This window comes from Lissotriton vulgaris, chromosome 3_1 (genome assembly GCF_964263255.1).
Source record: "Lissotriton vulgaris chromosome 3_1, aLisVul1.2, whole genome shotgun sequence".
Lineage (NCBI taxonomy): Eukaryota > Metazoa > Chordata > Amphibia > Caudata > Salamandridae > Lissotriton > Lissotriton vulgaris.
Genome location: NC_141689.1, coordinates 2,110,328,603 through 2,110,347,404, shown reverse-complemented (window position 1 = coordinate 2,110,347,404; position 18,802 = coordinate 2,110,328,603). Strand labels below are relative to the sequence as shown.

At 45.0% G+C, this 18,802-nt stretch overlaps 1 protein-coding gene across 1 annotated transcript in view; it reads right to left on the bottom strand.

Annotated features, from left to right (window-relative positions):
- CNGA1 (cyclic nucleotide gated channel subunit alpha 1) overlaps nucleotides 1–18,802 on the bottom strand; it is a 151,948-nt gene that overhangs the window by 116,503 nt on the left and 16,643 nt on the right. The window contains exon 2 of the mRNA XM_086963358.1: nucleotides 9,666–9,728. Within this exon, the coding sequence (XP_086819484.1) occupies nucleotides 9,666–9,728 (63 nt within the window). The remainder of the gene's footprint in view (nucleotides 1–9,665; nucleotides 9,729–18,802) is intronic.

Here is an 18,802-nt window from a genome sequence, read left to right as displayed (position 1 = left end):
CGAGACCGCGCCCCCCCCCCACGTAAGTTATGCTGCCACCAACCAATTATTTACGTGTGTGATGATTTTATGTGTGTGTGTCTAATACACTATACTATTTTTAAATTTGTAATTAAGCACGGCGGGAGGGGACGATTAAGATAACGCGCGCTAGAAGTGAGGCCCGTGATCTAACTGGCTGAGGTGGAATAGAGTGCAGATTGGGACCGGAATGAATTGAATGGGAAGGGGAGGGGATTGACAGAAGGGGAGAGGATTAAAGAGTGATGGAGAAAAAGGGAACTTAAAAGAAAGGGGGAGAAGGGGATATGAGAGGAGAGATAGGAATGTAAGGTAGAGAAGGAAAAACGGGAAAGATAAAGGAAAAGGGAAGGGAAGTTTCAAGCCAGTATCAAGTCAGTTTAAAGTTTCGTTTCAGTTCAGTTTCAAGTTCGGTTTTCATTTGGTTTCTATACTGAGTCACCTCGTCCCTTTCACCCAGCCCCACCACCCATTTCTTTTTGGAGCCTGTGAGGCCCCGGCCCCTCGGTCTCTCCCTCTCGGTGGCCTCGGCTCCAGCCTTCATCAGTGGTCCTCTCCGTCCGGTGCTCATGAGTGCAATGCCGAGGCTGCCTGGTTACCACCATTGTATACCACGGACACGTCACAATAGAAAACTTCAACCTGTCATCATGCATCACCGGTTTATGGGCGATGACAGGTGTTGCAGTGTAAGGGGGGGAGAGCAGGCGAGGCACGGTTTTAATTCAATCACCTAAAAAAAAACATCTATTTAATCACAAAAGGATCCTGCGACGAGCCTCAAAGACGATCTAATCTTGCCCGACCTTCTCCCCCCACAGTGGCCTCTCCTTGTCTCTGCTGAGGCGGAAGCCTCCCCTCTGCACTTAGCCTCGACCTTGTGACATCACAGTGGAGGGACTGGCACGTCACATGTGTTCTATCCACAGGATTCCCCTGCTGGTGCTGGCCTGAACCTCGTGACATCACAGTGCAGGGCCTGGCACGTCACAGGTGTTCCATCCACAGGATTCCCCTGATGGTGCTAGGCTGGGCCTCCTGACGTCACAGTGGAGGGCCTGGCACCTCACAGGTGTTCCATCCACAGGATTCCCCTGCTGGTGCTGGCCTGAACCTCGTGACATCACAGTGCAGGGCCTGGCACGTCACAGGTGTTCCATCCACAGGATTCCCCTGATGGTGCTAGGCTGGGCCTCCTGACGTCACAGTGGAGGGCCTGGCACGTCACAGGTGTTCCATCCACAGGATTCCCCTGCTGGTGCTAGGCTGGATCTCGTGACATCAGTGAAGGGCCTGGCACCTCACAGGTTTTCCATCCACAGGATTCCCCTGCTGGTGCTAGGCTGGACCTTGTGACATCACAGCGAAGGGCCTGGCGCCTCACAGGTGTTCTATCCACAGGATTCCCCTGCTGGTGCTGGCCTCGACCTAGTGACGTCACAGTGGATTGCATGGCACGTCACAGGTGTTCATTCCACAGGATTCTGCTGCTGGGAAGGCGCGGCCCTAAGGCTGTCACAACTTGCACACACACACATCCATACAATCACGTGCGAAGTCACTCACATAGGGGAGGTCATACGCTACAATTTATTATGAACTTTACCAAGAGAGCCCAATGAGGGCCACTCTTCATTGGTCACAGTGAGATAACTTCGAATCAATCACACCCGGGTGCAGTTGTTGCGTCCCTGCTGATAGATGGGTCTCCCCTCGTAGACGGTACACCATTCACAGCAGGAGCTCTCATTCTTCACCAGGCTCGTAATGGGGTCTCACTTGTGCGAATTTCTAGTACAATCTTTACTGTGTGTTGCTCCGGGGTGCTTCTACTTTGCCTGTGAGTCTTAGTCATAGCTGCCAAGTTTCTGCGGTCATTGTGTGATGTGCAGCGCCAGTCCAGGTTTTTTCCTCTGAATTATGGGACGTGTATTCCTGTTTTATAATGAAATAAACAAGACTACAAGTCCTAGAATTCCAGGAAAAAACGTGGACTGGAGCAGCACAACACGGATGGACCCGGAAAACTTGGCAGCTCTGCAAGATAACTGTGCTCAGGTTAGGAGAGCAACAAGACCCAACCATTGGGGGGGGGGGGGGCGTCAGGGAAGGGGGGCTAACACTTCCCGAAAGTGGTGCAGGCCAAGAATTTCAGGCAATGTGGGTAGAGCCATCTTCATAGCCAATATGACGGAATGAAGTGACACATTTTGTAGTTTTGACCCATTGGACAAACCCAATCTGATTATGATTGAAAGATTGGAGTCCATGTTTACCCCTATATTCCTCCCTAGGGTTGAGTTATGTGGCGGGCTAGCTACTAAGGCCAAATTGTTAATAGCAGTGTTAGATCCTTTTGCCGCACATGAATATTTCGATTTATGACATGTTACTTTATTGTTAGAAATGGGTTCTCTACTTGGCAGGGTTAGGTACCTTTGTCCAAATTGGGACCGTTGCTTCTAGTCAGGGTAAGGGGGATATACACTCAAGATAACCCCTGCTCACACCTAGGTAGCTATGCACAAGCAGACAGACTTACCTCAAAGGCAAGAGTTTTCAGCATTGATGAATTATTCTATGGTTAGGAAGGTTAAAGGTGATTAATTGTAATTGCTTTCATGTTTTGTTTTCTGGTGAACTGAGCTGTGCTGCTAGAATTGTGGTTAAGCAGTGGGAAGGCAAAGGAGGAAGACTGACACGGGTGAGTGGGAATTATTTCAGGTGTGTCCTGCAGACAGCCAGGGTCAGGGGTGTGAAGGCCTTTTCAGTGTGTTGCCAAGGAACCAAGCTGTCCTTAGGTACTACCACTTCAGGTATTGCGGTTGGCTGATCCTTTCTGTTCTGAACTTGTGTAGAGGGGCTGTAGCTTGTGACTTACAGGCCCCTCATCAGGTTTACATGCCACTCAGCAGCTCTCCACATTGTTTACCGTTTATAGGCTGCAGAGCGGCTATTACCGCATGTGTGCATAGAAATAATGTTAGTTTAGACCAGTGACTATACATTAAGACACACATGTGCACTTGTTTAGAATCCACAAAACACCAGATTTACAACTACATAGTGGAAAGACCATACAGGAAGCAATATTAATTTAGGAAAACATAATATTGCCTGAACATGTTATTGGGACTGGAATGTCCCCTGTGAGGTATGTCAGGTTGCCTATCTTGAAAACTCGACTGTGAGTAGCTGGGTTCCCAGAGATTATTTAATTTTGGCCCTAGCCTTGTGGTAATCTAGTGCATAAAGGCTTATGCTGTCCCCTGACGTGATGGAGGTCATGGACCTGTCCTGTGACCTGGAGGGACTTCTCAAGAATGCCCTCTTTGTCCTGATAGTGGACTACCAGCCTGCCACGGGTTAAGCATGTAGATCGACGGCACAGCATACTGTATTTGTTGAATGCATAGTCATGATCAGACCTTTTTATCTGTGTCACTGGAGTGGAGGCCCCACCAATGTGAAGTTCTGCTTCAGTGCACTAATCCTAACCCTTCTGCTAACATTCCAAATATATGCTGTGTGTGTTTATGTTGTGTCTTGTTTGGTACATGCAATATGTACACAAGTGTGCCCATGTAATGGATGCCTCTGGATTCCATTCTGAAAGCCCCAAATCTGCTCCGGTACACAAGATGGAGGTGAGATTGTTTTCCCAGACAGTGTAAGTGTTTTGCTGACATTCCTAAAGCTGGAGGGTGGAGACAAGACACTTTCAGAAATTCACTGAAGCCCTTTTGCTGAGAGGAGCTGTGGATTAGTCTTCCTGTAGTGCCGTCACTTGGAAGATGATGGCGGTGAAGGGTGGGACTGAAGTCTCCTTTTCAGTGTGGAAAGGATCTTTTAGGTGAGCCAGCCTTTTGTATTTCCACTGATCACTGCATAGTGTGGTTGTTGATACGCCAGGTATAGAAAGCTCATCTCTCTTTGTGCCTCTGTTAGCCCGAGGCTTCTGCTCCGCGGTGTGTGCCTGCGCCCATCTGCCCACCTCCCAGCCGCAGCCCTGCCTGTTTAACTTTACGGTCGGTGTAGTAGTCACATAATAAATGGTCGGTCTGTGCATGGTGAGCTTAGCTAATGATGTAATGTTCTTCTCTTTTCCTAAATTACTGCATGTTCTCTGTAGTCTGTATTCAAAGAATTATTAGATTGGCAAAATGAATTCTAGTCACACTCTGCGCATTAACTGTGATACCCAAACACACATGAGGTACTGTAACTCCAAGCCTCTTGGAGTCTTGGACCTTTATTCTATGCGCCCATCTGCCCACCTCCCAGCCGCAGCCAGTCTGAGTCTCTCTAACCTCTCAGATGAGCCACCTCGACTGCTGCAGGCATTGTATTGCCCCCCCCTCCCTCCCCCACACACACACATGGAAGCCGAAGCACTCTAAAACATTAGGGACAAGTTTGCGCGGCCATATCATCACTGGCCTCAGTTCTAGCCGCGCTGTCCTTTGCATTTTTTTATATGATATAAAAAAAATGCAAAGGACAGCGCGGCTAGAAGTGAGGCCCGTAAATAGAGCTGAGCAGCTGCCTGGAATTAGCCCGAGGCTTCTGCCTTCAGCCATCGCATCAATATAGGGAAGACTTCTAGCCGCACTGTCCTTTGCATTTTTTTTTATATCATATAAAAAAAAATGCAAAGGACAGCGCGGCTAGAAGTGAGGCCCGTGTGACCGTACATAAGCGAAGGTTTCATTTTCGATTCCACGAAATACCATAATTTTAGTGTCACTGGAATTAATATCTCATTATTATGTGACGTTTTCCTCACATTACAACCGGAGCAGTGTGACATCTCTCGCAGTGTTTGTTAAGATTGCTGCAGCTGAGGTGTGTATTTCACATCACAGTGCGGGCCGGCACTCTGATACATTTCCATACATCTTTTGCTGTTCGGTGAAGCGAATTTGATGTAAGAATCCGCGTTGGAGATAAAGGTGCGCAGGGAGTTCCTATGAATACACTGATATTAAGTGGCTTGGTGTCAAGGGTGGCTTTCAAACAGAGGCTCAGCATGCTGGGCCTTGCACTATGAGTCTTCCTGTGATTAATATCGGCCTCTAGAACCTGTGGTGTGGATGCATGCGCACATTGAAAATACTCAAATGCACAAGGTGGTGGGCCTTTTGCTACAATCAAACATGCTTATTCAGGGCGTCAGGCCTTTAACACCAATTAAGGATACACAGAGGGTGGGCGCTTTACTTCACACCTACCATTGTGAGTTATTATTCAATTTTTGCTCCCGCCGGATCAATGAAACATGATAATGAACTCCAAGGGGCAATTCTTTTTGATTACGTTTTTCAGTTATTTGTTGCTGATAAACAAGCTCCTGTTGGTTGCCAACTGCTGTAATAACAATGTTCCAAAACTCTCTGGTTTGCACTTGTTTGCCTCTTATTTTATCAAACTGCTTTTACCTCCTCTGTGTGTTATTCTCAAATCTATTGGTTATTCACTTTGATATCTTCTTTTTGTAACCCTCAGTGTGATAAAACTCTGGGAAAGATCTGTTTGCACCGCATTGGAGACGTCTTTGTATAATTTTGTGCGTGGTGCAATTCCCGTGTGAGGACACCGTATTGTAAAATAGTTTGCCGAGGAGTAAATTGGTCTTTGGTAACAGTGTCATGCGGTTGTCACTTATGCTCGACGTTGTCTCAGTGCAGGCCTATGGACAGCCTCGTGTCTCAAGCAGTAACAGTCCACTGTGTCTGTGCAGAGGGATTAATAAGTCCTAACAACAAGAATTTGCAATGCAATAGGTCTCGCATTAGGAAAGTTTGAGCTATTGGTATTGTAAATGACACATTTTTCATTGATGTGTTGGTTTGGAAAATAGCGAAATTAATAGCTTTGTCATTTACAATGCCAATAGTTTTAACTTTCTCAAATGTGACACCTATAGCATTTGTAATGCAATATGTGTATTATTTACGTGACTAAGATGTATTGATGTTACAAATAACAATGGCTTTTATTTTTTTTTAATTTAATACTTAAATAAAAGCTATTGTAATTTATAATGGCAATAGCTTTAACTTTTGTAAATAACTTTTGTTATTTTTGGACTGGTTTGGCCATTGCTCAAGCCAAGATGTGAGAAGGATAGACTTTAATTTCTGGTCGTCGTGCAAAAATGCAGGCAGTCATACTTACTACTGTGAAGGGCAACGACACCCTTCAAAGTAACTGCCCGCTTTTGATGGGAAACAATATGCGATTTTAACCAACTAAAACATGCACTTCCCTAAAAGCACTGATGCAGATCCACAAAGTGAAAAACAGTTTAGGACGTCAGGGGCCGGGAATTTAATCTTGCTAGCCACGGGCACGGCCTCGAATCCATTGAGGCAAGAGAGACTTTTAAGAAGTGAAAAACTGCGGTCGGAATGCCAGGCCACGCCGTTTAGTTCCCTCCTTCAGCCACTTCCCTGTCTTGCGGTATGATACTGCTAACCAAGTCAGGAATACTGATGGAAGGGAAGACACAAGTACACGATTTGTGTGCTAGTGAGCAGCACAGCCTGTTTGTAGAGACTCGTAAATCTGTGAAAGTCCGCCTTACCCAGTACACTCATTATCCTGCCAAAGATGCCCATTGAAGCCATTGTGACGTTGGGTGATTTCAAATTAACGGTGTTTTCCAGTTCTGTCTCAACTGTGTATTCTCAAGAGCATAATCTTTTCACCCAGACTCGCACCTTATTCTGTTCTATGTAAAACATTCTGTTTGAGTTAATCTGGTGGCAATACAAATGTTCTGTGTAAAAGCGCTTCGATGCTCCCTCGCGCTATATTTGGGCTAAATCGGGCATCTATAAAATATAGATAGCAACACTTCTTTCCATTGTGTGAATTCAAAAATGTTCACACCGTCGGAAATATCAAACATTTTAATTTACAGCTAATCAGAAGAACAAGACATATTGAATACAATAAGTTACATGCAGTTTCATTGGCCCTTAACATAGATGATGTTGTTTTTGTCATTTTCATGTCTGACATAATGTGTTTCATTATGTTAAAATGTTAGTTATTGTAGCAGACCCATTTTCTAATAAAAACCCACTTCAATCTGATCTGTGAACGCAATACTGAGAACAGACTGAACCTGAGTCTTTCCAATTCCACACCAGTAGATCTATCTATACATTAAAACAGAGCAGTGTGCTGCCCCTTTATAGTAATTGAGACACTTTGAAAAAGTCACAAAACACATTTGAAGGGAGCACTCAACTTAATTGATGTAATGCAGAATAATCAGTTGCTCCTGACTAAATTAGTACGGTTCACAAATATGCAAGACAACTTTTTTCCTAACTTGCACGACTGTATATTTTCTAGTCAAAGCTGAGGTACGAACGTTGATACATAAATGATACTTAGCACGTGACTTTTATGTGATTGTGTATTGCCATCTATAAAAGACAATCCCCAAGACGTGCTCCCTAGGTCCTTCCTGGACCATAATCGTGCATCAATAAGGGTCCCTCCTATGAAATAAGGTGAACATCCTGAAGTTGGGCTTTGCATGACTGTAACCGGGCCTGTTCATGCGAAAGCTCTGCACCTGTGATGATTTCCAAAGTGAAAGCCCAGCTAGACCTGCTCTTCCAGTCGACAGCGATGACTGGCAATGTGAAACCTGCACTACACCCCGACAGTGACCGTCCACAAGACCTACTTTCCACTGCTATAGTACCTGTCATTGTATAATGTTGCCCGAATGTCCAACCTCCTCTCAAAATGTATAAAGGGTAGGTCGCTGTTTTAAATCTGGTGTGACATCATAAAGGGTTGTGGTGTTCGTATAACAACTCATGTGATTATAGAACACCAAAATAGACTATATAATGGCCTCTGTAACTGTGTAAAGAATCTCGTCACTGCATACTGTTGAATGGTGATAGTTTGTGACCTGTTTAGTTGGTTCTTTTGTTGTTTGCAGTTTAAATAAAAACAATCTGTGAGGTTCTCAGCATTGTATCTTGAAGTCTGTGATGAAGCTCTGTTGTAATACTGAATAAGCAGCTACCTAGTATGTCATATGACAGCTCTTTAATAATGTAATCCCTGCCCTTTCACAATTGCTTTATTAACCTTCCTGCTTTCTCAGATTTGCTTGGAAATGCACCATTTTTCCACTATTTTTTCAAAATTTTCTCGGGGGGAATTCCCCCCGAACCCTCCTTAGGGGGTTCGGGCTCGCTCGCTACGCTCGCTCGCTACGGTGCAGTATGAATATCTGTTTACGCCACACCACTTTCAAATGTCACCAGCCGCCACTGTCCACGTCTGAGGTTTTGAGAGGCAGTAAAAACTTTTGCATGTCAAAAAATGAATGCTGCTCTCTGGCCTTTCTCTGAACTACCCTGGTGTCACTGAGAAATTAATAATTTTTAATAAAACCATTACGCAAAAAAATCGGTTTGAAGATTCTACTGTATGAAGTAATGTCTGAACGCATTGCATATATTTGGTTATTCACGGGGTCAGAAAAATGCGAAATGTACTTATTAATTTTTTTCGCAGCCTAGCATTTTCCCTGCAAATATTGCCTACCCTTATCTGCATACATCTCCGAAAAACCTGGACTGCTATGTGCTCTTTATCATAGTTTATGTTCTACTTATGCCAAATCAATTGGGGTTCAGGACAATGCCTAGATTTGCAATTCATAACCTAGAATATGTCTATTGCACGGTTTTCTCCATGTATGCATTCATTACATGCTTGTTGTATACTTGTATACGGAATGCATAATTAGAATAAACTTATCTGAGTGGTCATGCTTTATGAATTGTTTTTACTTATCATTAACATGTATTATGATTGTATTCAGGCATGAGCCGTATGTATGCCAAAATATGGCAGCTAAGCTGGCTCTTTCTCGGATGCGCTCGGCCTCTTCTTCTTTGGCGCCAAAAGACCTTCACTGGTTACCTGTCCATCAGCGTATCTGTTTTAAGGTGTCCTGCATAGTCTTTAGGGCTCTCCACGGACAGGGACCTGTCGCGCTGCAAGATCTTTTCTAATGGTATTCAGCAGCCAGACCTCTACGGTCCTTCTCTGCTTGCTTGGTGACCGTCCCTAGGATTCAGAGGATCCGGATGGGCGGTCATTCCTTTGGTTTCACGGCTGCTAAGCTTTGGAATTCTCTTCCCCTGTTTTTGAGGAGCCTGAAGGAACTCTCCTCCTTTAAAAAAGGGCTAAAGTCTTACCTTTTTTCCAGGGCAGTGTAATTTTGTGATTGCGTGAAGTTAGGTAGAGTCAAAGCGCCAGGATACCCTTTGGGTGACAGTACGCGCTATAAAAGTATGCGATACATACATACATACATATACTTGGGAAACATTGCTAAATCATCTACTATTTTGTTATCTTTTAAAGATGCCACTCAATATCTATCCCTACATAGAAGTACATTATGATCACTGAACAAGCTAGGGCTTTATTTTAAAAGCATACACACAACTATTATAAATTATTACTATTATTTTAAATTATTACTATTATTTTAAAAGCATGCACACAACTATTATGAATGAAAAACCGAAAATAATTATTACATGAGTAGCCAATAGATTACAATATCTCATCTTTTTGAATTGGAAGTTACTTACTCATCTTTATTGTTGCTGTTATTCACATTGCAAAGCGTTGTGACACATGGTAGGAACAGATCCCTGCAAAACATCAGCATAAAAATATTATACATGTTGTACAGTTGTGATGAGTAATGGTTCAGTAATCTTTCCTGCTGTAAACTCTCCTATAAGCAGTCTTTTACAGAGGACAGAGTTTACTGTCCGCAAACACACTGTTATACAGCATAGGTAAAATAGATGCATTTGGTGTTCACGAGAGGGCTGCTATGGTATAGTGAGGGTCCTGGATAGAAAAGATGGAAAATACAGACTTATATATTGGGGTTGGGTGCCTGTGGGGGGGTTGTGTAGGGCCTGTTACAGGACAAGCGCTGCTACCAACCCCACAGCATGCATGAGTGAAGGCCGTGAATGGTGGGGTTGGCTGCCCGCAGGGGTTGTGAGCAAGACCTGGCTACAGGCCAGGTCTTGTGACCAATCCCTCGCAGCACACGGCTGAAGGCTGTGTGTGGACGGAGGTTAGTCATCCGCTCAGGATTTGGCGCAGGGCCAGCCTAGCAACCAGGCGCTGCATCTAACCCACTCGTTCGTACAGGCAAAAGCTGTCCTCTGTGGAGGACTTGGGTGAATATGATAAAAAAAATGCACTGAAAAGTCAAATCTTAAAGTGATGTTATAGTTAGGTATCCTAATCGTAAATCTTAATTTACTTTAAAAAAAGCATGAAATTCACAGAAAACACTAAGATTAAAGTGTTGTTATTAGTTAGGTCTGGTACTTTTCATTAAAACCTGAAATCCACTGGAAAAAAGAGTACATCACTCACATGTCAAATGACATTATTGATGACATCACTGATGACAACATCTCAGCTACTGCTCCTCAAATGACTAAATAAGCACATAGATCATTCAAAAAAACAAAATAGGTAGTAAAGGGCCCACAAGCGTGTGTATATATATGTATCGGAGGAGGAAGCCTCCCACTTTATCGATCTTCTCAACATCAATGATAGAAACATCATACTGACCAGTACCATTAGCAAAACCAAAGCCGAGTATCTGGATGTCAGGATTGACATTGTTAGAACTGGCTATTTCTGGTTGGCTAAGGCTGACGCCAAAGCTAGGCAGAAACCACCATTCTAGTCAGGGCAAGGGCGTCACACGCCCAGATAACCCCTGCTCACCCCCTGGTTGCTTGGCACGAGCAGTAAGGCTAAACTCGGAGGCAATGTGTAAAGCATTTGCGCCAGCACACAACAGCAACAACATACTAGGCACACCACAAAAGGGACTCCACACAAGGTTATTATAAAATAACTTTTGTATTGTAAAAACACATCAGATAGAAGTCACACATGTACATTGTGCCAACTGGCACGGGCAATATTCACAAGGGATTACTTACAGGACAGGGCTACATGGGCCACTGTCAGAATCAACACGTTTAGAAATTAGAATAATAAAGAATAAAAATCATAGTAGCACAAATTAGCAGCTATGGCACACAACCAGTAACCACTGGTAACAGGAACCAGGACCTCACTAGGACCACCTGTACTAAAAAGAACAACCACCTAAGTATCACACAGCACCTAGGGGTATAAACAAGAACACATTACCCATGATGCATGAAACACATTCAGAGGATTAATAAAGGAAAACACATGATGCCTAAAAACATTCAGAGGTGTACGGACAACCACCTAAGTATCACACAGCGTTTAGGGGTCTAGGAAGGAACACATTACCCATGATGCATACATTCAGAGGAGTAAGATCAAGGAAGACACATGATGCAATAAAATACATTCAGAGGTGCAGCGCAGGGAAAAGGAAGACACATGATGCCTAAAAACATTCAGAGGTGCCAGAACAATACAACAGCCCAAAAATCACATGATGCCTAAAAACATTCAGAGGTGCAGGAATAACACATGATGCAAGAAAACACATTCAGAGGTGCAATAACCATACAATTGCGCAAAACTTACATAAGCCACCACCTGTGGCAGTCCCTAGGCCAACTGGCCTTGTTGGGGCTAAGACGCCCTGTGTCCATAATGTCAGGGCGCGCTGCCATGCAGCGCCAGTCCAAGCACAAGCCTAAACGTAGCAGGTGCCCACTACTTGCTGGGCACCTGGGAACACTCACAAGACCTAAACGGTGCAGCTGCCCACTAATTGCTGGGCAGCTGTGAATCCAAACTGCGACAGGGTTCTCACCGACCCTTAGGCGCAAACTGCGCCAACTGTTGGAGCCACACAGGCTCTGAAGCACTTGTGCCCCCGTTGGAGCCTACACAGGCTCTGACCTAACACAACCGTTGGAGCCACACAGGCTCTAAAACATAAATTGGCTCCATGGAGCCCTCAGGCTCTCAAAACAACTGTGCCCCCCCCACCTCGGGGGACTCGAGGTCACTAGGTACCCCCGTGGAGCCTCTCGTGGGCTCTGAAACAAAATATGAGCAGGGAGCCTCTGGGCTCTACACAAAGAAATGCCCCCTCGGAGCCTCCGTGGCTCTACACAAAGAAATGCCCCCTCTGAGCCTCTCTGGGCTCTACCTCCACGTTGGGGCGACCCTCTGCCAACCGGAGCCGCCCTTGAAGCCCTCGTGGCTTCATACTGACAATTAGCGTGAGCTCACGCTACTGGGGGGGGGGGGACACCGACAATGTGTCCCGGAGCCCCTCCCTTCTCTTCTGCCCCACTCTGCCCGGCCCAGCCCAGACTCACCGACTGCTCGCGGTCCTGCTGCGGGGCTCTCCTCGCAGTACGGAGGCCTCGCGGCTCGGGCGGCCGGTCTTCTCTCTCTCCCCGGGGCTCTCCCTTCACTCAGGGGCCCCGGGGCGGACATGTCAGGCGGCTTCCTTCTTCCCCGGTCTCCCTCACAATCACGGGAGACCGGCAACATCGTCCATGGCACCAGCAGGGCTCTCCCCGGCTCCCGGGAGCCCCGCAATGGCCGCCTCGCTCATCTTCTCTTCTCTCCTCGGCCGGCAGCCAATCACAGCGAGGCCCGGGGAGACGTCATCAAGGAATCTCGGGCCGGTCAGCCAATGGCAGAGCGGCCCACCGGGACGAGCCCCAAACAGCGGCCCAATCCCAGCGCGGCCCCTTCAGTGCTTCGTCCCAAGCAGCGGCGGGGAATTCAATGCGGGGCAATGCCGAGTGGGCACCGACCTCAATTAAATATGAAAATAAAAGTGCTACTAAGTGCTTGGGCAAAGTAAAGCACTCCTAGCGCCAGAAAACAGGCAGAGCGCTCCCAGGCGCTCAGGGGGAAGCACAGCGCTTCCAGGCGCTAGAAACACAAATCATGCGCTCTCTGCAGAAAAATGCAGCTTCTCCATGCTGCCAAAGGTCCCAGGGATTCCCAGGGGGGCAAAGCAAAGTCCCCCAATCAGCCCAGGCAAGACAGAGGGGTCCCCCAGAAGTCCTCCAGGCATCTAGGAAAGTCCATCAGGTGTCCAGGGGCTGGGAAGGGCCCAGGGATTCCCCTGGGCCCAAGCAGCAGCACGCCCCGGGCAGGATTCAAGTCAGAAAACAAGAACAAATTGGAAGGGGACACAGCCCCTTCTTATACAGAGAAAAGTCTTTGAAGTCTTTGTGCAGGCAGTGTGAGAACCAGCTAGAACTGGTTTTAGGGAACTCTCTTCAGTGTCAGGGACAGAGGTGACAGTCGCCCAGCGGGAGGTGGAGCCAGCATTGTGGTCAGGCAGGCACAGCCCTAGTCACTCCCAGGTGCCATCTCCTCCCACTTCCCTGGCAGCAGATGCAGCCTTTCATCCACGGGCTGACTCAGACAATCTCCTGGGGCTCCCCAGCCCCTGTCATCCTCAAACCAGACAGTCAATCCACAAGCAGGCCCAGGCACTCCTGGACCAGGCTCACCAGCCAATCACACGCCAGACACAAATTACACAAATATGCCAACTTCTAAAAGTGGCACTTCTAGACTAGACACAATCATGCCGCATATACCATTACGCAGCATTCAATCTCACGAGTACGCACATATCAAACTCGACCCTGCACTCCCCACACATCAGGAACTACCATGGGCATACATATTCCCCATTCATTCCTATGGGAGGGCAGGTCACTCACCACACATACACGGAGAGCTCAAGCACTTTACACTGTACCACAGTGAAAAAGTGTGCAGAGGCCTAAAATCACCACCACCAGGTTCCAGAAACAGGCTAGGAAAAAGCAAAAAGTCTCGGGGTGAACCTGCGTAAAGGGCCGGGTCCAACAGACATCATTGACAACAAGATCCACACCTCACTCTTTAGGAAGGAGACGGCAGTATTCTTCATGCCCTCAGCAGCCACACGGAACCGCTCTAGTGGAGCATTCCTTTCGGTGAACTGCTGAGGGCAAAGAGGAACTGCAACACGGATGCCAGTTACCAGCAGGCCGGCAGGCAAATGTTGGATCATTTCAAACACCGTGACTACCCGGCATGGGTGTTGAAAAAAGCCAAAGCCAAGGCAGATGCTGTCAACCGCAATGACACTCTGGCTGAGAGTATCTCGGATGACACCACACTGGGAGATAACATCACACGACTCATTTTGACATACAATAAGGAGTCCAAGCAGATCCAGAAAATTGTAGCCAGAAATTGGAACATCCTGAAAAGTGACAGTATCATAGGGAATCTCATCCCTGACAGACCCAGCATTACTTACAGGAAGGGCAGAAACATAAGAGATCTTTGGGTCCGCAGTGACATTACAGAATATTCTGACAACCAAGGTCTCGGTTTGAAAGGGTATTTTCCGTGCGACCACTGCAAAGCCTGTAAATACAGCACCCTGGTCAAGAAAGTGGAATACAATGGTATTACGAAAGAGATCACCCAATTCCTGACCTGCAGCACCATGTTCGTGGTTTACGTGATACTCTGCCCCTGCGGACTATGGTATATTGGCAGTACCACCGCCCATGCCAAGAAACGTATACTGGAGCACTATCGTGCCCTTATCCACAATGATGCCAAATACCCAGTGGCTAGGTACTTTAGTGATCATCACTTTTCCAATCCAGCACTCATGAGATTCTTCATCCTAGAGCAGATCAATAGGAACCCCAGGGGTGGCAATAGAGTGCTTAAGATGAGACAAACAGAATCCAGATACATTATAAATTTCCAGACTAAGGCTCCGGGGGGCTTGAACCACGAGGAAGAATTGGCAGTTCATTTAAAAGATGACTATTTCTGATTTGCATCTTCTTGCTAATGCTAATTCTGAATTGTTTCTGAATTAATCCTTCTTTCCTTGTTCATTGAGCTTGTTTATTGATAGCATGCATACAATGTTGTCATGTCTGATTTTAATTTTGCTTTTTAATTTCACAGGAGCACCACAGGGACAGAGGCCCCACACTGCACTTTGCGCCAGGCCCTGCGTCAGTCACGTTCCTGATAGCACCTTAAGAGCACGCCCATTCCGGGCATCACCTTGAACAATTAGACACTGAAATGTGCACTGCGTTTCAGTTTTCGTCAATATATACCACATGGGACACTCCGACTCAGCTCGGTGAGCTTGTTTCTTTTCTTTGCCAGTGGCTTTCATTTGAGCACTCCGGGGTATTTTACCTGGTAACCTGACCTATGAGGCACACACTCTGAATCGATTTCTACCCTTTGAGGCAAAGATCCACTATTTACAGTCAGGTATTCTACCTGGTAACCTTTTCTGGATAGTGGGGTGTGCGCAGGTAATTTCAACCTAGGCTGACACCAGACCCACATTACCGGCCCAGGCCATGTTTTGCACTGGCGGGTACAGACCCAGATATCAACTCTCGTTAGCCGATCATTTGGTCTGTTTAGTGAGATGCGGGATTCCTGTCCTGGATATCAGCATGACAACCGCTTCGCGGCTTCCTGGTTAGCGCTCATTCATTCTTTGCTTATCGGCACTCTTGAGCTCTGGCTTTGTTGTTTATACATTCCCTGTTCAACAACTGCTTTACAATTGTCATCTGTTTTTGCAATTTGTTGTGTCCCACTGTCCATCGTAAGTTATTTTGAACATGTTATGAATTAGCCATTTCCTGTATGTATTTGACTGCTCCAAGATGGCTGCCACGATTTCTAACTTGAAACCACAGTCCATTGTTTATGTTTACGGCACTTTTGAAACGTATTTATTATTTGCATGCACTTCACAGCACTTACGTGATCAAGGCTTCGTGGAAACCGAAACATGTAGTAGGTGTTAATAAACACCCTTGGACTCTGCTCATCTTGTGTGGTGTTTTCGGGACTCTGAGAGTGTGGGATACTACATTGGAACCGTTGGACTAATATATATATATATATATATATATATATATATATATATATATATATATATATATATATATATATATATATATATATATATATATATATGTATATGTATATGTGTGTATATATATATATATATATACATATATATATATGTATATATATATATATATAAATATATATATATATATATATATATATATATATATATATATATATATATATATATATATATATATATATATATATATATATTAACAATCCTTGTCAGGGTGAACCACAAACGTCATTAAATTAACCTATGCTTAACCCTCTGTTAGCTTAGCACAAAACCAGTTAACTTAGAGGCAACATTTCAAATGTTTAGGCAGCACACAAACAGAAATAAAGTAAAAATAAAATACAATAAATATTGCAAACTAATTTAGAAAAAAATAGACAATTTTAATAAATAAAATGCAGTCAAAATGAAAAAAATATATTCAGTAGAACCAGAGATATGCAATGCCAACGTTTTAGGTAAGTATAGTGTCTAAAAGCACAACAACCTACTTACAGTCATCTGGTTGTGCTAGGCTGGGGGTAAGTCACAGGTTCAGCTTGACCACAATGGAGCATGGGCCAGATACATGAACCAAGTTAGTCCCTCTGAAATAGTCACCTTGTCAAAATCTGGCACACAAAGTGTCTAGTTCGCTGTGGAGAAGGCCGGGACGAGCAGGTATAGCATCGCGGCTGGTCATCACTGTAGCGCGACCAGCCAGTCGGGTGTCACGGATGGTCGTTATTGGAGATTTGCATTGGTGGTCGCTGCAGGCTGTCGTTGCTGTATTGTGAAGAGCAGATCTTGAGTTGGGTTTATCAGAGCTTCGCATTGGCGATTGTTGCAGGCAGCAGGATGTAGGCGCAAACAGGCCCCTTTACGGTTGCATAAAGCCCAAACCTTTTTGTAGAGGAGTGCTCTCTAATGCCTGCCAAGTGTCCAAGACCTGAGAGGCAGATCTTGGGGACCAGCATCTCACTCTAGCAGGGGCCAGCAGGGCTCAAGCAGGTCCAGTTGCAGATTGAGGCAGGTCCAGTTGCAGCAGATGAGCTGGGCATTTGCAAGGAGACCTCAGGAGCTTGTTGTGTCCAGGTAGCGCTGACAGAAGGTCAGCCAGCTGACCCTTGGAGTCACTCAGGTAGCCTGGGATAAAGGGAGCAGGTCCAGTCTTCCTTTGCAATATTTTATTTTAATTTCTTTGAATTGATGTTTATCTTATCATCATATTACTAAGATGAAAACTCTCTTTTTGTAGAAGTTTCCACATAATCAAATAAAAAAATTGACACACACTGAAGATACAACAATATTAAATAAAAATAATACACAAATGTAAAAGATATGAAAAACAGGTTTAGCTTTGATCTAGCTTTGATCTAGATTTGATCTAGATTTTGATCTAGATTTGGTCTAGCTTTGAGGCACCATGGGGATCAGTCACCATTTTGTGCAGGGTTACCTGCGCCAATCATTTCAATTCTTTCGATGTTTTGCAATGATCTTTGTATTCGTTGATGAATTACTACATCTGTTGGCTAAAGATTGTGTTAAAAGTAACATTTATTATTTTGAAGAGCTAGTTGCTTCGCACGCTTGGAGAGATGCCCACAGGAAAGATATCCCGTTTTGTTGCTGTTTTTAATGTGTACACATACCATGCTCTGGATGCATATTTCTGAAGTATGCATTTTCTGCTCAAGCCAATCCTCCAAAAGTGAGTAAAAGGAGATTCCTAGATTCTTAGAAGAAAGACTGGTTTACCCGAAGGACTCGGAGCCCCCTGCACTCGGCTTGTGGAAGCTCAGTTTCTATCGAATTTAAGGCCAGCTTTCTGTAACTATGTCCACGTCTGTTTTATGAAACAGTATTAGGCCGTGGTTTGTAGAAAAAAATGTGTAGTGCAAATTGAAAAGATATTAAACTAAACTTGTAGTAGTGTGTGTGCTTTTCCTCTGACATTCGGTATTGCCAGAATATTAGAGATTCTAGCCGCAATATGAACGTAGTAAAGAAACGTATACTTTTAGCATCTACCTTGATTTCTGATCGCACTGCCTTCCCATGGGAGGCGAGGATGAGTACTGACTCACCTAAGGTGTGAAAGCACTGGGACGAGCAATATGAACGGCGTGCTAATGCATTGAAGGCTGTGCATGGGCGTCCGCAGAAATTTTTCCAGGGGGGGGCAACATTTTTACTTCATCACCATCCTCCGACATGATTGAGCACAAGTATTAAATAAACAAATAAAAAAATCTAATAAGATAAAGAGCTTAAATAAACAAAGAAACCCATGGGGTGGGAGAAAAATCATGTGAGGCTTCACAGCAGATTACCTGGCAACCACAATGAAACAGAGGGAAAAACAAACAAGCATTGGCATAGCCAATAGGTCTCGCCTTTGGGACCTTATAAGTGTTTAGCCATGCAACACTTAAAGTTGTTGCACCAAGGATATTGTACTAGACAACTAAACACTTATAAGGTCCCAAAGGGGAGACCTATTGGCTATGTCAATGCTGTTTTAATTTTAAATGACAAGCAGTGCTATATGGCTCCGGCTGCCACTTAGTCCACCACATCCCATGTAGATGCTGCAGCCATCTTTGAATGGTTTTAAAGCCAATTCAAAAGCTGTCACCAGTGTATGTTAATCCCTATCTCAACTGTGAGACTGCTCTCCTGCTTCCCAATTCTATTAAATACAAATGATGTAAAAAGAACATCCCTTTCTGGGCTGCACGGCTCATCCTACCCACATTTCATTCACAGATTTGAAATACTGATGGTTTGGGC